The sequence below is a fragment of the Papaver somniferum genome, chromosome 1, assembly GCF_003573695.1.
Source record: "Papaver somniferum cultivar HN1 chromosome 1, ASM357369v1, whole genome shotgun sequence".
NCBI classification, from domain to species: Eukaryota; Viridiplantae; Streptophyta; class Magnoliopsida; order Ranunculales; family Papaveraceae; genus Papaver; species Papaver somniferum.
In genome coordinates, this window is record NC_039358.1 from 122,152,784 (window position 1) to 122,176,480 (window position 23,697).

General features: G+C 35.8%; 2 protein-coding genes and 1 pseudogene across 3 annotated transcripts; 1 reads left to right on the forward strand and 2 right to left on the reverse strand.

Annotated features, from left to right (window-relative positions):
• Positions 1–441: 441 nt before the first annotated feature.
• LOC113350129 lies at positions 442–1,212 on the reverse strand (annotated as a pseudogene).
• Positions 1,213–3,426: 2,214 nt separating this feature from the next.
• LOC113298971 (exosome complex exonuclease RRP44 homolog A-like) lies at positions 3,427–9,739 on the forward strand. The gene is made up of 24 exons (XM_026547879.1): positions 3,427–3,574; positions 3,658–3,807; positions 3,903–4,060; positions 4,310–4,365; positions 4,483–4,605; positions 4,745–4,878; positions 4,987–5,227; positions 5,351–5,507; positions 5,635–5,875; positions 6,040–6,196; positions 6,277–6,345; positions 6,521–6,646; positions 6,760–6,812; positions 6,947–7,053; positions 7,141–7,195; positions 7,300–7,399; positions 7,481–7,592; positions 7,760–7,880; positions 8,054–8,113; positions 8,220–8,325; positions 8,604–8,699; positions 8,950–9,031; positions 9,129–9,194; positions 9,323–9,739. The coding sequence occupies exons 1-24, from the start codon at positions 3,521–3,523 to the stop codon at positions 9,519–9,521; spliced, it is 2,823 nt and encodes a 940-aa protein (XP_026403664.1). The 5' UTR covers positions 3,427–3,520; the 3' UTR covers positions 9,522–9,739.
• A 160-nt stretch (positions 9,740–9,899) lies between these two features.
• On the reverse strand, positions 9,900–13,468 carry LOC113298981 (protein PIN-LIKES 7-like). 2 transcript variants are annotated; one of them, XM_026547888.1, is made up of 11 exons: positions 13,279–13,468; positions 12,332–12,609; positions 12,174–12,253; positions 11,927–12,051; positions 11,653–11,774; positions 11,319–11,561; positions 11,080–11,196; positions 10,915–11,015; positions 10,722–10,774; positions 10,444–10,629; positions 9,900–10,359 (listed from the first exon to the last, which is right to left on the reverse strand). In XM_026547888.1, the coding sequence occupies exons 2-11, from the start codon at positions 12,470–12,472 to the stop codon at positions 10,235–10,237; spliced, it is 1,293 nt and encodes a 430-aa protein (XP_026403673.1). In that variant the 5' UTR covers positions 12,473–12,609; positions 13,279–13,468; the 3' UTR covers positions 9,900–10,234. The 2 variants fall into 2 exon arrangements, with proteins under 2 accessions (XP_026403673.1, XP_026403684.1); XM_026547899.1 differs by having other exon boundaries at positions 13,156–13,293.
• Positions 13,469–23,697: the final 10,229 nt, after the last annotated feature.

Here is a 23,697-nt window from a genome sequence, read left to right on the forward strand (position 1 = left end):
GAGTGCAAACATAGACTAATCTAAATGAGAATTAAGAAATGAAGAATATAAATTTCGTGGTTATTCCTTTAAGTAAAGGATAATTAAGTGCACAAGATCTTGGCTACCAACCACAAAGATGCAACTTACTAGAGTCTTAATTTGTCATCAGAAATTGATTCTTGACTGCTAGTATATTCAGGTGAAACTTTCACAAACCAGGTAATCGACAAAACAAAACATAAGAAGGATATTTACTAACCTGGGTTTAATAATATTTGTTCCAGATACAATGATTGACGATGCTCGTCCATGATATACAATAGGCAAATGAAACCTGGATAGAACAAAATTTCTTTAGAGAAAGACATAAGATTGGGGAAAATGATGGATAATAACGAGGGACTTGGAATATTTAAGCAATTGCAGAAAAAGGCTTTGAATCTATGATATTTGAAGTCTCTAAAGGATAATCAAGGTGTCAAAATTGATAAAGAGAAATCTGAGACCAAAGACAGTAAGCATATCAGGATTGTCTGCTACAAATCGAATGGCAGCCCAACCACCAACAAGAACTCCAATGGTATTCAAGTAGGGTGGATCCACCAGATTCAACTTTGTTGTTCTAAGGTTGTAATTACCTGATCCATACCCCACGACATAGAAACCATACCCATGCATATGAACCAGATGATTCTCGGTACCAACCGTTCTTATGTCCTGCAAAATCAGTTCAACTCTAGAACCAAATTCCAATACCTTAGTTCTAGTTCCAACCAATGACTGAGTATCATGACTATTCATGAGGGATATTATTAGGAGCTCCATTGACATAATCATAAACTGTGGGGTGTATCAGGAAAATCTCTTGTAAAATGAAATAGCAAGCTTGTAGGACTAGTAAACGAAATCTTGTTAACAGAAGCACCCAAAACCCTCCATGTGGTCCTTGACAATTCTTATCAGGATTTGAAGACTCACATTTTTCAACGTTTAATCCTACTGTGAAAAATAGGTTTACATCAATTTCCCTTGGTACCATAATCCATCCATAACCGTTTTCACAGCTACATCATCATTAACAGCTATATCATAGATTCATAACCGAAATTAACTAGTAAGTCACGGAATTTCTTAGTTATTCCTCAATTAACAAATAAACCTAAAGTGACTGTTTGTACCCAACATAATCCATATTTTCCCATACAATGACACATATCTAAGCTCATGCATCGATTAAAAACTAAAATTGAAACCGAAGTAATTAGGTTTTTGAAATCGCATAAAAAAGAACTGAAATCAATTCCGAAATTGATAAACTAACAATTGCGATCAAATTAAATGAGAAGAATAGAAGAGACTTATCTTTCCAATCGTTTTCAATGACGAATTCTTCAATGTGGAAATTGAATCTCATTAAGGCTTCTCCTGGATTGAGTTAATCTTCAAAAAGAAAGTACTGATGATAAAAGTTTTGGTTTTCAAGTGAATCAAATTGAATCGGTTATTTGTTGATTCTCAGATTTATGTTTGGCTATTGAACTTTCATTGAGAAGAAATCAGGATTTGGTCTTCAGGAAGAGTCTCTTCAGACATTGGAAATGAAAAAGCAGAACTGAAAATCGAATAAATAGTACTACAGGTGATAGGTATTTTCGGTATTGAAAAAAAATGGATTTGGATTAAATCGTTCACAAAAGGATTAACCCGTTCAGAATGTAGGAATTACTGTTTAGTCCAGTTTTTCATGACCCAGTTAATGGCTAGTCCACCCGTGAAAAACATTTACTCCCTAGTCCAAAAACATGTTTTTGGACTAGATTATTTACTCTCTAGTCCAAAAACTTCGTGGAGATTATAAAGTGTATTTTCTAAATGCCTAAAATACCCTTCCAGGTCTAATTAGTATCAACACATGTAAATGTTACTAGTAGTATGTTCCTACATACTAGTAATATCAATACGGTGATACTATACTAGCAGTAACAAAAATATCTTACTAATTTGTTATTGGTAAATTAGGTAACTATTTTACTATACTAGTATAGTATACTATACTGGTATACTATACTAGTACTGGTTTACTATACGAGTATAGTATACTATACTGGTATACTAGTACTAGTAGTAACATATGTAGTATACTAGTAGTAACATATGTAGTATCAATACATAACAATTTTTTGTTATGTAGTATCAATACATAACATACTACATATCAATACATAACATACTACATATCAATATGTAGTATCAATACATAACATACTACATATCAAACATACTACATACCAATATATAACATACTACATATCAATATGTAGTATCAATACATAACATACTACATATCAATATGTAGTATCAATACATAACATAACAGGGTTGAACATAACATATTGATATTACATATCAATATGTAGTATCAATATATAACATACTACATATCAATATGTAGTATCAATATTAATATGTACTCCCTCCGTTACTTTTTAATAGGCCAGTTTATATAAATAAATATTTCAAAAAAATAGGCCAGTTTCCTAATTGGGAAAGTCAAATGTTACTTTAATTTTCTGGGAGCACTTTTCTTTTAACTTCTTTCGATGACAAGTGTTATGTGGACCATTTCACTTATTTCTTTGGATGACAAGTGTCATGGGGACCATTTCACTTCACTTCACTTCTTTTATTGACAAGTGTCTAGAGGACCACTTTCAATAATTAGTTCTCTTAATTTCCTTAATTTTTTCAAAAAAAGAAAATGGCCTATTAAAAAGTAATGGAGGGAGTAGTATTAATATATAACATATTAATATGTAGTATCAATATATAACATATTACTACTAGTACTAGTTACTACTAGTATACTACATACTACATATTTTATTACTACATACTACATATTGACGATATATAACATATTACTACTAGCATACTATACTAATATACTAATAACTAAGTATACTACATACTACATATGTTATTACTACATACTACATATGTAGTAAAATATGTATTAATATACGTAATATTATATGTTAGGGTTAGTAGAGTAATTTTACTCTTTCCAAAACATTTTTGGATTAGGGAGTAAATATATTTTGCCGCTGGACTAGCCAGTAACCCGGGTCGGGTTTAGTGGACTAAACAACAAAGTCCTCGTTCAAAATTTGGTAGATTTGGACCTTTTAGTTCTACGCTTGAAGGGGCAGGACTAGAGTATCTAAAGCCTAACTAAAATGGGATTAAACGTTAATTTCTACAAACAGCATTTATCTAGAACAGGTCGGTTAACAGCACGAGTACACGACCCAGTTACTCTCTCGGGTTTGGGTGATATTACTGCCACCCATATCCATACCTTCCCTTAGTTGCGCCCAAACCCTTGTCAGTTGTCACTGTTCAAATAAATAGGAGAATTTACGAGGGCAAAAAGAACTTCTTCGTTTATATTTTTTGCTCGGTTGCTTTTTCGTTTATTCTTTTAGCTTGTTGCTTCTTCGTGGATAAAGACCGGCAAATTCATAGTAGTAGAAGAAAGATGTTGCAGAGTAAATCCTTCAATAGAAAAACTAAACAAGGAAAAATTGTTAAGGTTTGACTGATTATAACTCTTCAATCCCTACTCTAACCCTAATTTTCGTTGTTGTTTAATTTTGCGTTGTTTTCTTTATTTAGGTTGTGAGAGAACACTATCTAAGAGATGATATATATTGTGGAGCTTCAATATGTAAAGCTGAATCATGTGAGAAACAAGAAGCTCGTTTAAACTTAACAACACCTTCTTCAACCCTTCTCATTCTTGATACTAATGTTGTTCTCAATCAGGTTAGTGTGTGTTTGTGTTTTTGTTTTCTACAGTTTAAATTATTTTATTTAGTTGTAGTTTTTTTTGATTTTGTGTTCGATTTGTTAAATTTCAGATTGATTTACTTGAGAATCCTGCAATGGATGATGTAGTTATACTATCAGTTGTGCTTAATGAAGTGAAAAACCAGAACCTATCTGTTTACAATAGACTTAGGGCAATTTGCAGCAACAACCTAAGGAGGTTTTTCGTCTTTTCAAATGAACATCACAAGTGAGTTTGTCTTTTTGATTTAGCAAGTTGTGTAAATTCTTATTATGTTTTGAATTGTGATACTCATACGCCATTTGTACCAAGAAGTGACGAGACTTTAAACACACAAGGGTGGGTAGTGTGGTGAAGTTGACATCATATGTGCAATCTCAGCCCTTGTTTGCCAGTGCTGGGCAATGGAGTATGAATAGCATTTTCTCGGTGATTACCAGTTTTTAAGGCGTTTCTTAAATTAATTTTTGTTTATAGGGATACATATATCAAGGCCATGGAACGCGAAAGTCCTAATGACCGAAACGATAGAGGTAGGTTTTCTTGTTTCACTTTGTGGTAGTACTGTTTCATCTAATCAACTAAACCAGAGATAGACAAAATTGTTTCGTAGGAGAAGAATGCTAATCAATTAGTTATTTTATATTCAGCAATCCGGGTAGCAACTGATTGGTATCAAAAGCATCTCGGTGCCAGTGTACGAGTATTACTACTCACAAATGATAGAGAGAACAAGAAAAGGGCAACTGCAGAAGGCATTGCAGCAGAAACAAGTAATTTTGTTTTTCCTGTTCCTTATGATACTTACTCTCCTACATTTGTTTTTACCAGTAATTTTCTTGCAAATAATTATTTACACTCTCCTTACTCGCTATTACGATACTCATTTGTTAAACATGTCCTTGGTTTCAGTTGAAGCATATGTTAGATCACTTAATCGACCAGATTTACTGGACTTAGTAGTTGTGCGTCAATCTTCTGAGGATGTAAACATGGTAGATGTTGAAGATCATAGACCTTCAAAGAGAAAAGCCATTTATACTGAGGTTTTTTTTTTTTTTTTTTTTTTTTTTTTTTTTTTTTTTTTTTTTTTTTTGCGTTTGATTACTTGTTGATGTGCATCTGGTGGAATAGCTGATTGCCTGCTGTTACAGCACAAGCCGATGTCGGAGATTACTTCTGGATTGCATCGTGGAATCTTTCACCAAGGAAAGCTTCGAGTCAATCGATATAATCCTTTTGAGGCTTATGTTGGGAGTGAGAGCATTGGTGATGAGATTATTATTCACAGCAGGAGTAACATGAATAGGGCTTTTGATGGTGATATAGTGGCAGTGGAACTCTTTCCTAAAGAACAATGGCATGATGGGAAATCTTCCTCTATAGCAGAAGATGGTATGAAGCAGTTCTCTTGTCAACGTTTGCTTTAATTGATATTGAGTTATATGTATAGTATCACACAGTTTGATTTTATGTACTTTTAAGCTGATACATCTCCTGAAAATTAATCTCTTTCAGAGGATGAAGAGGACGAAGATGTTCATTTAGTTCCAAACAGCTCTGATGATGCTCCTAGAAACACGAAAGTCGTGCAAGAAGCTGCAAATGACATGAGTTCCGATTCAAGCCGTCCAACTGGGCGTGTTGTTGGAATTATAAAGCGGAACTGGCAATCGTAAGTGAATGAGATTTTTATTCTCAGATTTTCCTTGAACAGTTTACATTCAGTTACACCCAGTACTGGACAACATTTTATTTTTAGTAACCGAAATAACTACTTTGCGCCACACAAATTCCTGCAGTTATTGTGGTTCTCTGGAACCTATGGATATGCCAGCAGCTACTGGGGGTGTCGCACATGCGTTATTTGTTACTAAAGATCGCAGATTTCCTAAGATTAGGATTCAAACTCGACAGCTTGAAAATCTCTTACATAAGAGAATTATCGTGGCTGTAGATTCTTGGGATTGTTTATCTCGGTATCCTTCCGGCCATTATGTACGAACCATAGGAGATATCGGTGATAGAGAAACTGAAAGTGAGGTAATTCATACTGGACTGCCATTCATTAATCCTTGACTTAACATGACAAACCTTCCAATTCTACCAGAATCTTCCCGCCGTCAAAATAATGATTGGTACAAAATATGATTCTTGAATTATAATTGTGAGTTATCTTAACAAGAATTTCATTGTCCCTACTACAGGTTGTTTTGATTGAGAATGATATAGATTCCAGACCATTTTCTGCTCAAGTGTTGTCTTGTTTGCCACCTATCCCTTGGTCGGTGTCCTCGGTGGATCTGGAGAATCCCAACAGGCAGGATTTGCGACACTTGCGTGTATTTAGCGTGGATCCTCCAGGTGTGGTACCCATAGATATACCATATCTTTTTGTAGGATGACACTATATTTGCTACCCTAAATCTTAAACCTTCGTGCAGGCTGCAGGGATATTGATGATGCACTACACTGTACTCCTCTTCCAAATGGACATTTTGAAGTTGGAGTTCGTATCCTTTTGCATATTAGTTTCTCTCTCTTTTCCTTTATAATTTGATCTCTCTGAAAACAATGTATTTTCGTACAGGCCCTCTGGATATTCTCTTTATAGTTGTTTCTTTTTTCTTTTTGAGTGGCGACTTGTTGTTTGGAGCTTCAGTGCAAATCTTTAATACTATTTATCAGATATTGCTGATGTCACGAATTTTGTTCACCCTGGTACTCCTCTTGATGATGAAGCAACCCAAAGGGGTACGTCAGTCTATCTTGTTGAGCGACGCATTGACATGCTCCCAAAACCTCTAACAGAAGGTAGGTTAGAAGTTTAAACCATTCCGTTTGGAAATCTTCAATAAAAGAATAGCTATCTAGTATATTGAGAGGCCTTATTACAATTTTTTGACAGATAAATCTCTTCTTTGTAGATATATGTTCTCTTCGTTCCGATGTTGAGAGACTAGCCTTCTCTGTTATCTGGGTATGTGCTTCAATCATTTTAGATTATATAGGAGAGTTGTTGAATTAGAGACTTTCTAATCTTGAATTAGACTTTTCTCTCTCCAACTTATAGGTTATAACATATATATGTATCCCTATTTCCTCTAAATTCAGGAAATGACGCCTGAAGCCGAGATTATTTCTACTAGATACACAAAGAGTGTCATCAAGTCATGTGCTGCGTTATCTTACGTTGAAGCTCAAGCCAGGATGGATGATAGGTGCTTTAATTTATTACTGTTTTTCATTGATTTTTTAAGTTTTTTCCCCTCATGTTAATGTGTGAACGACCATTTTCATATTCCCAGTCGCCTGATGGACTCACTAACTACGGACCTGCGAAATATGAATGCATTGGCGAAGGTATGCTTATTTAAGTAGTACTCCAGTATGTGATACAGAGTAAGATACTTTATTGTCTGAGCTTCGACATCAGGTGTTTTAACTGTCTAGATATGTCTGCGCAGATTATGAGGCTCAGACGTATTGAGAAAGGAGCTTTAACTCTTGCTTCTGCAGAAGTAAAATTCCAGATTGACACTGAAACTCATGATCCTCTTGATATTGGTATGTGATCTTATGTGCTTGGCGCTAGTAAAATATGTTGGATTTATTTTATCTGTAGCTGAAATCCACATTTTTCTGCAGGAATGTATCAAATTCGGGAGGCAAATCAAATGGTTGAGGAATTTATGCTTGCTGCTAATATTTCAGTTGCAGAAAAAATCTTGAAACATTTTCCGGTGTTCTCGCTACTAAGGTATGATCTTGCATCACTACGCTGTGTCCTTCATATGAATGTTCTGATCTCCACGTGAAGAAGAGAAGTGGTCTATGCTTCAAACCTGATTTGGGGTGCTTCTTACACCGGGAAGTTGCCTAATAATGTGTCGATATACAACTTACCGCTACTGATTATTGTTGCAGGCGCCATCCGAGTCCTACCAAAGAGATGCTTGAACCTTTGCTGCGTACTACGGCTGCTCTTGGTTTGGGTTTGGATGTGTCATCTTCAAAAGCCCTGGCTGATTCACTTGACCAGGCTGTGGTAGGATTATTTATCTCTATTATTTACTTCCTTTTCATTTCCTTGAGCCATCACTGTTGGCATTATCAAGACTAATACTCCTTCTGTAGAAAAAGTGAACAAACGAGGATTTGAAGTTAAGATTTTCCTTTATTATGTTATTTGTAGCTGATTAAATACTATTTACTTGACAGGCTGATGATCCATACTTCAATAAGCTTATTCGTATACTGGCGACTAGATGCATGACTCAGGTGCCTGCACTGGATACCTCTGACTTACTGTTTAGGCTTGTTTGAGTTAGGTATTCTGAAGTGTTTGTGTCTTATTTTTTTTACTCATTGCCTTCTATTCTTTTAGGCTGTTTACTTCTGTAGTGGGGACCTCACCCCTCCAGAATTTCTGCATTACGGTCTTGCTGCAGCTTTATATACTCATTTTACTTCCCCGATTCGAAGATATGCAGGTCAGTTTTGATTGATATTTCCTAAAGTTAAACACTCAATTTATCTGTTTCTTATCATCTGGGAATAGAATAATTGCTGGTTGGTCGGACATGAAAATACCTATATTTGAAGACTCCAGCAACGCACCCGTACATGGAAATGGACATTTGAATAGTCTCATCTCTTAGTGTGATGAACTCACGTCTATGTACAGGCGCCTTGTATAATTGTGTTGCATCTATCAAGTACATGGGATGGATTAGAGAACCTGACCTGGCTATGCTTCACTTTCATGCAGATGTCATTGTACACAGATTGCTTGCTGCAGCTTTGGGGATTTATAAGCTTCCACCAATATTCCAAGATAGACCTCAACTTACTAGCATCGCTGACAGTAAGTACAATTTGCAAACTCACTGATCTCATGCAGACAAGCGTGCCATATATTTAGGAGAGCATTTTCCAAATTGTCCGATGTAATTGCTTTTAGATGACCAAACATTTGGTTTTCTTTGGCCCGAGTCATCTAGAACATGACATGTTATCACCTATTGATATGCAGATATGCAGTGTAATACTGATACTGGACAGGTCCTTAGCTCCTTTTTAGCATCAGCGGTTATTAATTTTGTGCTTCTTTTCAGATTTAAATTACCGGCATAGGAATGCTCAGATGGCAGGGCGAGCCTCGGTCGAGTTGCATACACTCATATATTTCAGGAATCGGTATGCTCTCTCTCTCTCTCTCTCTCTCTGTCGCTCTCTCTCTGTCGCTCTCTCTCAATCTCAATGAATGACTCGATTGTAAATTTTATCTTGCCAGGCCAACGGATACTGAAGCAAGAATAGTGAAGATAAGATCCAATGGATTTATTGTATTTGTGCCCAAGTATGCCTTCTATCTTGCTGTGGCTCTTCTCTAATCATTTACACCTGAAGTGTTACATCAGATATGGATGTAAGATAGGTTGAAGTTGAATGCGAAAACTGACTAGGTTAATTTATGAAATTGTATAGGTATGGTATAGAAGGCCCCGTGTACCTGACGTCGAAAGGGGACAAGGGTGGAGGGGAGTGGTTTGTGGATGAGGAGCATCAGAAGGTTAAAAAGATGGATGGCAGCATCAGTTACAGCGTTCTGCAGGCAGTTAAAATTCACATGGAGGTCGTTGAACCCCAGCCCAATCGGCCGAAGCTCCAACTCACTCTCATCTAGAAAGATAAGTAATCTCGCTTAATTTACTTCACAAACTTTAGAAATTATATATGTATAATATATTAGTTATTTTTAGAATTCTTTTCATAGTTTGGATATCTGAGAATTAGGATTTGGTCAGCACGAGTGTAAAATCAAATTCAGCCCCTACACAGCGTTAATTGGGGTTGGTTGGAAAAGTAATAGAGAAAGATTGTGATGAATATTATTGTTCTTTTCTTTGGTGTCTGAGTAATTTAGAACAAATCCAAAACTCTAAAGTCTATACATGTCACGTAGAGTTTTTTCTTTTATCAAGGTTGCGGAGCTTGGTTGACTTAATAACCTTACAGTGTATGCAGAACAATTTTGTGGGAGGCTATATCAAACTCACATGAATCCAGAATAGGAAAAAATTTAATGAATGCATTCTGTTACATATCGAGACACATTAGGCGTACAAACTTTTCTTCCCTCAACTGAGCTTTTACAATGACAAGACTTGCATAGCAAAACTGATATTATACTTTATATGTCGAAACAGATATCTGTTGAAAACTTCGTATTATATTTGATATATCATCCTCTAAAAATTTAGTTTTTGGGAAGGTCCTTTTTGTGTATAGCAACTTGTAGGTTATTAAACCTATCAAGCAAGGACATATAGAAAGATTGTAGACCAAATAGTTAGAGCAAGGGCGGCTACTAAGTACCACAGTAGGTTATTAAACCTATCAAGCAAGGACATATAGAAAGATTGTAGACCAAATAGTTAGAGCAACGGCGGCAACTAAGTATGTCCACAATAAAATAATAGAGCATTCATCTTGACCCACATCAAAAAGCTGTGCAATAGTACCTACATGACCAAACCAATTAATTGTTGAAATCAGTAAGAAAAAACAAAACGGAAAGGATTGCAGTAAGCTTATGATGTACTCACCAACATTCATTGCAGGTGGCACGGAAAATTGAATCATAAGAACGTATTGAAATAATTTTTCCGTAGGTAGTAAGCCTAGAGTTTCAGCTGCTTTAACCACTCCTATCCCGATAATAGGAAGTATCATGTATTTTACACAAATGACCCCAATAACAACCAGAGGCTTTACTTTTGAGGATCGCAAACCTGTTTGGAATATAAGCTGATAAATGCTAGGGAACGTTCCGATATGATTGCTAATTTCTGATAGTAAATTAGTGCGGTTAAAGGTCTTTCACCTTGGGTTAGGTTACCTCCCAAAATGAGAGTAATGCAGGGTACTGCACCATTCCTACAAAATCGAGTTTTTTTGAAGTAACAAAGTAGAATATTAATCAAAATCAAGTAATATGGTTAGATATTAATCAAAATCAAGTAATATGGTTAGAAGATTTGCAGGTATTCAAACCAAAAGGTGAACATAGTACATACCCCAACAATGTAACCGAGTCTTGGATCACTCGTAAAGGTGCATTGTCACCGATGATTAGGTTTTTCAGCCATGTAACTGCTCCGAAGATGAGCCCTAGAACCTATTAACTAGAACTGAATCAGCTGTGCAAGATAGTAGAACTGAATCATCAGAGTAGAACTTACTGCTGCAATGGTAGGAGGTGTAAGTAGTTCTTCCACAATCAGATGAAGAAAACCCTTTAGTTTGACCATGAATGTTACGTTTCTGATCTTCCCAGTAGTAGACATGTGTCGTACAATCTGCATTAGGATACCAAGAATCTGTAATAATATATTTGCACTCCTGCTTGGAGACTTTCGTGAAACGCAAAAGAAAAAGAAACGTAAGACTCCGTCTATAATAATATATTATATATACTTACAGGTTGGTTTTTTGTAAATTCATCATCATCGATGCTCTTTGTTGACTGAAAATGGATAGCTTCTTGGTCTTGATCTTGTTTGTCTGCTGATTTGAGAAGGTGGGATTCCTGAGTAGCATCCAAATCTTGGTTGGGTTCGTTTTGGATTGCTAGAGTTTCTTTTGACGCCTGTAGTGCTTTATACTCATCTGACGATGAATGCAGAAGGTGGTAAGTGTGCGTCCAAATGTAGAAACCACCAAGCTGTTGAAAAACAATAATCAGGTGTTTATGAATCTATTATTATCAGCTTTTACAACTATTGTAATCTATGGTCTCTGTTGTGTATACATACTGCCATGGAGAAAGATACGTAGGAGAGACCAAGGGATTTGCAAGTAGCAATGTCTCCAAAAGGGCCTCCATCTTCCATACAGATTGCAGGGACAATAATCAATGGTAGATTTCCTAGATTTCCTGCAGAATGATCAGTTGAGCAGTGTAATTTTTGTATTAGGTTACTAGTTATTGAGAATTTGATGCATGGGCGGAGCAACTTTGTGTGTAAGATAGAAATTGAACAGCAAGCAATAGATAGAAATTGAGTTGGAGATAACTAAGAAGGTAACCTGCTGAACAGCAAGCAATGACGAGACCTGCAACGTGGGGCTCAGGTTTAAGTAATTTGACCACAAGCCATCCAAGAATTCCTCCAAGGAGAAATGTTAGGCCTATATTTATTGGCATGAACCACCTGCAGTGCATTTCATCAGATCCATCGATCATATCTTAGGATTTATGTTCATCTCTTATATTTGTTGTCTATTTCGAATTCAGTAAATGTTGTTTAGTTAAGCTTTAACTTAATAGGTTTACCATGAAATGATGTCCTGAAGGGTAACAGTTTTGGAGAGACTCGCAAACACCAGAGCTGGAGAGAATACTACAAAAACTATCTGCATATTTCCATTTTTATGTGAACAGCTTAGCAGTGTGTAAAACCCACACTCACAAAAGAGGTGGTAGTACCATACCTTGTTCAAGTGTTTGCGAGCATCAGCAGATAGAAGATTGCAATATTTAGTTGCCATGAAAGCTCCAAGAACAGTTATTATTAGAACCTCCAACACTGGCATGCTTGCCTCCTCCAACAGTTCCCAGAACCTTTCGTCCATTTCTGCTTGCTCTCTTGATATGACAAGCAACTCAAATATCTAGATAACCAAGTCCTTGTTCCCTGAAGTTCTAGTTATTCTGTACTCGCCTTGGTGCTAGCTGCCTGATCCTACTAAACCGTAGGAGCAAGCAAGTCCTGCAAAACAATTGCACAGATGAAAGTTAAATGATGGTGGACCTATTCTTTACGTACGCCTACCAGAAAAATCAAAGCTCGTCGTACACGTGGCTTCTTTCAGGTCATGCAGATTAGTGTACTAGACCGTGTATGGGCGTATCATAACTTGGTTAGGTTAGGTGATGTAGTAGTACCAAACAACCAAAACTCAAGGTTTTTTTTTTCACTTTCTTAACAATTTTTCACATCCTCAAAATTCAGTAACAGTTACTAATGTTAGAAAAAATTAGTTCGAAGTTACTGGTCCGTAGTTTGTCCGCTCCAAAATTTTGAAGAGCAAGGAAAAAAAACAGAAACTGGGAAATCTCGTGTCTTGTCGTCGGAGTTGAATTGAATATCTGAATGAAAATAAAACTTAAGAAAGGTGTGATAAGCTTAACGATAATCATATGCATGCTCATGACGTAAATTCGAAATTGGCCGCGTACTTTCATAAGCCGGCAAACTACATCGAAAACGATAAACCGGCAACAACAAAAAGAGAAGGAAACAAAGGGGATATACCTTTTATTTTTGATGAAACGGAGATTCAGCCATTAACGTAAGAGTAAAAATAGAATAGTGTTTATTTTGATAAAGATTGAACCAAATCAATCCAGAGAGAGAGAGAATCAAGGAAGAACGAACCTGGTATGTTTTGGCAACAATTGACACCGGAGAAATGTAGACGATGAAATGATGTCTGTGGAAAATCAAAAATTTGTGATTATGGGAATTTGGCATGCAAGTCCTTTAATACAAATCTTCTAATTTAAGAGAGATTGTTAACGATAAACATATGCAGTGTTTGAGGAGTTTCTTTGTACACATAAACACTATAAATAGATAGATGCCAAAAAGGACGTACAAGACGTCATTTCACCCTGTCCCCCAAACTTCCAATACTCCTGGGTCTTTATGTACATTTAACATGTATTTATGCATATGGTTAGTTCGTGATTTAGATTTACTGTAAATATGTTAATTCCTACCTTCACAAATGAGGTGACAACAAATATCTGCCATGCAATAGAATTTACCCTATCTAGAAAATAGCGATTACACTTTTGCAAATATTTGAGATGATTTAGTATTAAAGATGATGAATTACATAGGCATTCTACTCTATCAATTTACCAGCTAATAAGAGAACCACAAACGTACATCGGCGGGTTGACCCTTGTTTTTGTTTTCGAAAAAGCCTGGCAAATTTTCATATTTGGCTAGAGTGCCCGCTCTAACTATTTGTGTCGTCTAGGAGTTCCTAACTGAGGAATGTCAATGGTTAGACCGGATTCGAGGAAACAGTATCTGTGTTTGGCATTTCATATGAAAATTTGTTATTAGAAAATCCAGAGTTCATTGAAAGCGAATTGGATAGGAGGAATCAAAATCCAATTGAAACACGTATTTTCCTAATCACTATGTATATGTCGATGCTGATTCTGTGCCCACGGAAGATCAGATGGCCTAGAATTAGGCTTCTTATCGATCGTAGAAATGAGCAAATTTACTAGCTAAAGATATTGGTCCAAAAAGTGATGTCTATTTTCTAATTGTAACTACAACTAACCACCAAAATGAAAGACGTAGGTTCGGCCATAAGTTAGCAGTATAGGATCGGTGAGTAGTACTTGCATGGGAAATGGATCTTTGATCATCAATTTATGGTGTTATTATTAATTATAATCAACCCACAAACTAACTCAATCTAGATTCAGAAATGGACCATGTCTGGGATCTAAATCAATCACTATCAGGGTAAAAAATCTAAAATATCATTAAATCATCTCTGGTGTTGTTGGGAGAATGGGCGAGAACATGAATTGCATTGCACTATACAATAGTCTATCTGTTTTTTTCTGAAAGGCTTGCCTATTTAGTTATATCGACGGGGAGCTTGAAGAATGAGAGACATTAAGTTCATCAGTATAAATTTACCTCGAATTCTGAATTGCAAGTATAATTTGTTGGCACACTTATGCATTTATGATCGGGCCTTGTTCTTGGCGTCCTTGTCCTTGGGGAAACAAAGGATCAATTGCCTTGTCGTTGTGCGTATTATGATGGGATGTTACCAACCAACTCCCAGAGCAAAAATGTTAATGGTGCAGCGTGAACAATGCAGGGTTGCTTTAGCACCCCACTCTAGGGAGTAGGGAGGGACTCGTATACAGCTTTCGAGAGGACGGGGAAGATGGTCATAAGTGTCTAGTCTTAGTTATTGTAAAAAATGGGGTGGGGACCGTTTTACAGCAATACTTGGTACGGTACGATTAGGTTCTGACAACAGAACACAATGGTTAGACATCGCTTCGTATGTTCGAAAGAACTGCATCTGCTCCGGAGGTATATTGGGGGTGGTAACTGGTAACATTTTAACTAACTTCCACGAAAAGAAGTTAGTGTGGTCATTTTCTTTCTAAGTTGTTGCCGTTTGGGAAAACTCATCCTCATGGAATCTGGTTGTTAGCTGGGGCGGTCCAGTCCGTCTGTTTGTTCTGTTTTGGGGCACTTCATTTGCTTGAGCATTTTCTGTCTGTGGATTGGTTCTTTGTTTCACCCGTGTGGTGTAACTTTCAATTATAACACTTTTCTAAGGCCAGTTCCTATGGGCATGGCAAAGTCCCATATTTGTCACTTTTACACCCACTATGGACATGATAAAGTGGCAAACTGACCTGGCTAAGTGGCAAATTTGTCGCTTAATCAGGCCAGGTCTAATCTTTACCGAGCGGTGTAGTGTCGACCGCGCGATCTAGAGTTGACCGGGCGACCTAATGTACATCGCTAGCGATCTAGTGTCTGTCGCTCAGTCACACTTTTGGTTATTTAATTAATAAAGTCCGACTCCTAAGAGCGTTCACAGTGGACGATCAAACCTATAACTATGGTCCAGAGACGAGACACAGCGGGACGGAGTAAAGACTAAAAGCCGGACCAAAACCAAATTCCAAACTATATTTGGTCCGGGACCAAGACCAAAACTATATATAGTCGAGCGAACGTATAATGTTCGTTTGTGACCGGGCGGGTATATAATGTGATCCTGTTGACGAGGCGTACATATAATGTGATCCCGGTGATGGGTCGGGCATATAATGTGATCCTCATGAGGCGTACATATAAAGTTCTCCTGATGGCTGATGGGGCGTGCATACAATGTGATCCTGTGATGGGGAGGGCATATAATGTGATCCTCATGAGGCGTACATATAAAGTTCGCCTGATGGCTGATGGGGCGTGCATATAATGTGATCCTGTGATGGGGCAGGCATATAATGTGATCCTGGTGATGGGGCGGGCATATAATGTGATCATGGTGTATACTTTTTCCTAAGCGACCAAATTTACTCTTCCACCCTAGTGTAACACCACAGACTAAACTTAAATTTGGTAGTTTTTTTTGGTCTTTGCTCTTTGGTTATGATCGCACCACTGCAGTTGCTCTAAAACTACTCAACCATTTTCTGCATTATTTTATGGGAATATTTTATTTGGTGGGGACAAACTTTAGTTACTTTAATGTTTTATTTACTAAAAAGCAGTACTCAGCGATCGACTTTCAATCGCTCGATCTAAACTCGATCGCTGCACGGGTTTTACCATAGTAGCGGAAACCATTTGCCACTCCACCTGGCATGGTATTTTTCTTGATTAGCTAGTCTCCATAGGAACCGGCCTAATATAATTCTTTTTACCTGAGTATAAGAATTTTTTTTATTAGATAAAATAATTTTATTACTAAAAGAGATGAAATGAGTTACATCATCTCTCATGAATAAAGGAAAGGGGCAAATAATCGTTTGGTCCTTTTTTAGGTGGTCCCAAGACTATTTAGTCTAGCGGGAGAAAGCGTTTCCTGTTTGGTCCGCGATTATTTGAAAATATTAAATGGTCCAAAGTACCCTTCTCTGTTAATCTCAACTTATTTTCTTGTAGCAGTTCATTCTGTTTGATGAACTATCAGGCTTTTTGTAGATTTGAGTTCATTCTGTTTCATGAAAACTGTACACTTCATTATGTTATATGAACTTCATTACATTCCATTAAAATTCTATAAAAATTTCATTATTAAGAACAAAAAATCAGAGTTCATTTTTTCAAATGAACACACAACAATAACTCCACTATTATGAATAAAAACAAGAGTTCATTCTTTCAAATGAACACCTGATAAAACCTATATGAAAACAGAGTTCATTCTTTCGAATGAACACCTGATAAAACCTGTATGAAACAGAGTTCATTATTTCGAATGAACACCTAATAAAACCTATATGAAACAAAGTTGATTCTTCCGAATGAACACCCAATCAAAAATCAAAGTTCATTCATCAAAATGAACACCCAATCAAAGTTCATTATTTTGAACAAAAAATCAGATTTCATTCTTTCAAATGAACACCCAATCAAAAGTTCATAATTATGAACAAAAATCAGAGTTCATTCGTCAAAATGAACACCTATCAAAAACTAACTAATTCAAACATTGAACATAATTCATTCTTTAAGATGAACACCTAATAATTCAAGGTCTAAAACAAAGTTCATTCTTTAACATAAAAAATCCATAAAAAATCAGAGTTCATTATGTTTGATGAACTTCGTTGTCTTCATCATTCTTCAACAGAGTTCATTCTGATCAATGAACTTCATCAAAAATCATCATATTCATCATCTTCAACAGCAACAGCAGCAAACGATGATGGAGACGATGAAGATTACGGGAAAAAAAAATAATCAAGAACAGAGATCCAAGTGATGATGATGAAGAAGAAGAAAACGATGAAGAAATCAAATAATTTCAAGGTTTTTTCGTAGATCTAAAACTTACAGCTTCATTCAAATCAGATTCAATCTACGAAAAACAACAAAAACCATCATCGTTTTCTTCATCATTTTCTTCTTTATCATCACCGACTTCAGGGATTGTATTGAACCTCCCACCACCGCCACCGCCTCCACCGCAACCAAATGAACATGATAAAGGTTCATCATCATCATCATCATAAACAGTAGCAGAAACATCATATTCAAACAGAAATCTTCAACCCCATCGTCTTTATCATCAAACAGCATCAACATCTTTACCGTCTTCTTCATCTTCAACACCATCGTCTTCATCATATTTAAACACCAGTAGCAACAAAGAAAATAATAATCAAGAAACAAAGAGAAACTAGATCTGAAACTAGGAGAGAGAGAGAAAATCTAAAAATGATTTCTTCCGTGCTAAGGAATTCCTATATATATGGATCTGAAATGGTATTCCTGCCACTACAAACGATAATTACATCATCCATGAGTCATCCTAGGACCAAACCATATTTTCTAGGACCAAACAATAATATATATATATATATATATATATATTAAAAATGGACCAAATAGATAGTCGACTAGGTCAACTGGACCAAACTCTTTCTAATATGTTATTTCTAGGACTAAATGGTATTTCCTACATTTATCAATTCACCTGACACATTGTTTATTCTACAAAATTTGGTTGCTTTATCAACCATTAAATCAAAATCCATGTTAATGTAACTAACTCTGACAAATGAGTTCAATAACATAATACAGTCATTTAAGATAGTGCTATGAAACCCACTAGTTTGGTTGTTTTTATTTGCAAGTAAGAGATGGCATTTTTTGCTATCACTCATAATGCTGATAACTTCCAGGCTTTTACTTCTAACCCGTCGAGCATCTTCCAACATTGCATGCTTTCAGTCTATTCTGGACTCCTATTTATACTTGAGACAGTTCTGTATCTTTTGAAGGTACCTGAGATGTCGGTCAAGACAATAGCAAATCTAGCTTTATCAAAGGAGGCATCGAGGAAAACAAGTGTACAGTGTTGAGAAAAATATAAGTTCAGATAAAATTATCATTTAAACGCCTGAATATGCTGACCATTGTGAACCTCCCATATACAGTTTTTCTGGATGACTTCAAGGCCTGATCCAGATCTAAGAAAAATATTCAGTTTTTTTGTAACACAAGAGGTGACAGTTTTTAAACTACTTGCATTTGAGGATTTTGGAATAGAGTTCATTAGAGGAGTGAATAAGTTTCCAAGCAGCTTTCGTAAGAAAAGCTACATTGAATTTTTTGAGGTTTAAAGCCTAAAACTCTCTGAGATTTGTGAGTGCGAATTTTACCCCACTGCTTCATATAAGTACCATTATAATTATTCTTCCCCTGCCCAAAATCCCTCTATTTTTGTTCCATTTTATGGACAATATCATCTGGATAAGGAAGGTATTCATGTGGTATATTGGGGTTGACTTAATGACAAGTTGGACCATTAATGATCTTCCAGCGTTATTAAACTGTTTGCGCTTCAAATTAACAACTTTCTTGTTAAAATTCTCAACAAGATGAGAGAAAGATCCATTTTTTAATCTGCCAATGAAAGGTGGAATACATAATACTTATTTTTTGGGGCCACTTTTTCCACATTCATAAATTTAATTAAAGAAACACAAAGCTCGGGATTGAAATTATTGCTAAAGAAGCATCCCATTTTCTGAAAGTTAATGACTTGACCAGAAATATTATTGAAATCCTTGATTAAGAACATAAAAAACAATGGAGGTGGTATTAGAGAGAAGGTAGATTTTCAGTGCGTGTACTATGCTATTAGGATTGTATATCCACTAATTTAGGTAAATTTCACACTTTTCTAATCCCATCTTCCAATGTCCAAAGGAGGAGAACTTGTAATCCAAACGACAACTAAAATTCATTTGACGTGAATCCAAGTAACTTTGGTTTCATAAGAATTGTTAATTGAAATAACAATGAGCGTCAGTTCAATTCATCTTAGTACATTTACTTTTCTTTTAAGGTATTTTTATATCTAAATCCTAGTTAGCAATTCGGCGCAGGTGAAATTTAAATTCAGTCAACTATGCGCAAGCGGAAAAAAATCCGCAATTCGTTACTTCGCGTAAAATGCGTGTTAGAGATATGAATGCGGGACACAAAATTCGGCATATATTAAAAAGTAAAAATCATTTCTCTTTGTGCTGTGAATAAGGTAATTTGGGGTTCTTAATGATGTAATTGTAAAATATATGTAATGTAAACACAAACAACTAAATGGCCCATCGGTCTATGCGTTTTCTGTTCGGGGTGTGTTTGGTCGGCGAATTTGAGCGGAATCCGGAAATCGCAAATAATTTGCAAAAATTCGCCGATTACTAACTAGGATCTAAAGCTAATATTTCATTATTTTCCAGAGTTCTTGAATTTGTTATTCGAGATTTGATATCATGAGGCATATATTTTTTTATATTACTTTTGAATTTGTAGGACATATTATTTTCTATCTCACTTTTGGAACCGAATGTGCGTTTCTTCGGGCCAAGAAATATGGTGATTATTTTCCCTTATTTATAGCTTATTTAAAGCTAAGGGAAAATGGTCTCAAAGAAACCTCACTATGGTGTTGTGCATCCCTTAGCTACATGACAAGGAAACTGAGTTTTGTAAATAGAGTCAAACGGGTACTGAGTATCCGTTTGAGTCAATTCGTTGACTTGACCAAAACGGGAACTCAGTATCCGTTTCAGGGGTATAAGCATTCAGGAAGCGCTCAGATTTGCCATTTCTCCTTCTTCACTCTTTTCTTTTTCTCTCAAACCTCTCTCAAACTCTTTTCTCCCCCTTTTGATTTTCATGGTGATTGCTTGCGATTTGTTGGTTGAAATTAAAATGGTTTGATTCACACTCAAAGGTGATTCCATTGCATTCTTCAATTTAGAATTCCATCCACATCATCAAAGGTAAGTCATTCTAATGTTAGGGTTTCAAGTCAACTAAAACATAAATGTAGTGAAAAATCCATGATTATTACTTGTTGTGTGATGTACCACTTGATTTATGTTCAATAAAATGTTTATAATATACTTTTTTATATTGATGTTTAATGTTGATTTACTTGTATTTATGTATGGTACTCCCTATGTCTTTTTTATTTGTCATATATTCTGGTCTGCATGCTCTGTTTATAAACATATTTTCCCCTTAAACTATCAAATATAATCAGTTTTAGTATAAACTTAATCCAAATCTTAAATAGTATCACCATATATAAGTAAAATAAATCTATGTAATATCTTTCATATTAATCGTCATTCCCTTTGTAAATAATTTTTTTTATGAACAACTATAAAATTCCTAATAAAGCTTCTACCTATTCAAACATAATCTTTTCATATGTATTAATTTTAGTAATAATATACCATTTAATAGGGTTAGTCATGACATTTTATACGGTCCATTTAATATCTTGGCTTTGTAAATAGGACATGTAGACGAAGGGAGTATATTGAAATTAAAACTATAATTGTTGTTTGCAAAGGTACAAAATGAGTCTAATATATGCTTATGTGAGAGTTAAATATGAAATCTATTTGGATACTTCAAGTGATGAAGAAGAAAAAACTTTACTAATGTTTACACAATTGTGTTTGGAAGAGCGGATGCATATTATTCCGCAACCAGTGCCTAGGGAGGTGCAGAAAAGTAGTGTATTACCCGAGATCGAGTATGGCATGATGCGAAAATGATGAGTGATTATTTTACACCTGGAACTGGTTATACCTCAAGACAAATCAAACAACGTCTAGGCATGAAAGAAGATTTATTCGATAAATTCTTAGGAAAATTACTTGAAGTGGATCCAGAATGGCAACAACGTCCGGATGCAACTGGTGTAATGGGCATTATCCGCGTATGAAATTAGTTGTTGTGATGAAATGTTTGTGAAAAAGTACGGCAGCTGATAGTGTCGATAACTACATTCGTATGGGTGCCACAACAATATACTATTATCTAAAAAAAGATTGCCACACAATTTGCATGACTTTTGGAAAAAGATATTTGCATCAACCTACTCCAAATATGTTTATAGGTTGGTAGGAATACTGAACAAGGATTTCCAAGAATGCTTGGTAGTACTGATTGTATGAAGTGGCCATGGAAGAATTATCCGATATCTTGGAAAGAAACTTACTGAGGTAAAGAGAAACACAGTTCTATGGTGTTAGAGGTGGTGACATCATATGATTTATGGTTTTGGCATGTTTTTTCTGAAATGCCTGGGTGAAACACGATTTGAATATGTTGGCACACTCACACCTTTTTCATAACATGCTAAAGGATGTAGCGCCTCCATGCAATTATGTCATCAACGGTCACCAATACAAGATGGGTTATTTCTTAGCCGATGGTATCTATCCAAAGTTGACTACTATAGTACAAGATTTTGGTCAGACATTAGAGATATTCCATCCATGGAAATATTCAACAAGTATCAAATGGATAAAAGAAGGGATTTCGAGCGTGAGTGCTTCAAGGTAAATTAAGAATTATCGGATCACCATGTAAGTATTGGCAACAATTTGACTTGAACCTAATTATGAAATGTTGTCTGATTTTACACAACATAGTTATCGAGCATGAACATCATGATAGGGATTGGGGCAGAGTTGTTATTGTTCCGATTCCAGAGCCTACCAATAATCGTCGTGTTTTTATGTCAAGTCTGAAAAACCTCAAAATGCACCTACAACTAAGAAAAGATCTTGTTGCGCACATTGTTGCGCGTCCTGGTAGAGGAGCCCAAGCACAACCAGGAGTCCAGGAAGCAGATTCGTCTAGTTTATAGGGTTCATATATGGAATACGTGGTACTTCCATCATCAACTAGAGAATATGATGATACATACTTAGATGAAGAAGTTGTTCCTGGTCAAAAATAGGATGTTGCATTTGATTATTATGGAGAATACAATAACCAAATCCCAGATGACTTTGAGCATGCAGGTGAACATATTTATGGAGACAAATATCTAGAGGACGAATATGAACATGATGATAAGGATGATGATGAGGATGAGGAGGACGAAGATGAGGAGGATGAATGATAACCCTTTCACTTTAAGACCTAAAAGTTTGAATGCTATATGTAGAAGTTTTAAGAAGTTTTTATTATTTTTTGGTTTCAACTATCTCTGACAATGAATGCGTTTAATTTGATGGGCATGTGGTTTACAATTATGATATGTTAGTTGCTTATTTTAGTCTAATTATATAGTAGTTGCAGTTATATGGTCACTGATCTAAATCTCTTTGAAGGAGTTGTAGTCATATGGTCACTTCACTCAATCAAATTATACAATAGTTGTAGCCGTATGTTCTTGTAGTCGTATGATCACTTCTCTCAATCTCTTTTTACAGTATCTGCAGTTGCATGATCACTTCTCTCAATATCTTTCTACAGTAGTTGCAATCTCTTTCTACAATATATGGATATGTTTTATAGTCGAAATAGTAAATATATTATCCTGTATAAATAAATCATATATCGTTCAACCATTAACACATTAGTTCGACCAACTAACTTCTCCATATACGATAATAAACGCTTGAGTTGTCCTAATTGTTATTTACTAAACATTCTCATCCTTTTAGAATTATGGTGGGTTATACTCCAGAAGAAGATGAAGCCATTATTAGTTGATGAGCCGATGTTTATCTAGAGAATTATCCAGCAACACGACTTGGAACAAGAAATAACACAAACATTTGGGACCGGATGCTGCTAAGGTTTCAAGCAACAACAGGGAATAACAACCAACGAACAATTATTTTTTTTCAACAAAGATTGTGCACAATCACTTTAGCTGTGAGAGAGTATGTATCGCTACAACAAATATTATACCTCTTCAGGCCCCCTTGCACTCCCGTAATCGTAAGTGACTCACCAGTTACCTACAAATGATGTGTAATGAATTGTTGAATAATTGAATTATAAATTGATATTTATATGAGGAGCTGGCTAAAGAAAGTTATAAAAGAAATTTTGGAAATAAATTTTGGTTTTATAACTGCTACTTATTGTTGGAAAACAACTTCCTTGAGTATAACCCGGAACCCACACAAGATGTTGATTCTGAAGATTCAACTGAAGACTGAACAAGTAAGATAAAGAACGGATTTTGTGGGTGTATATCTCTGTAAACCCTCACGAGACACAACTCCTCCAATAGGG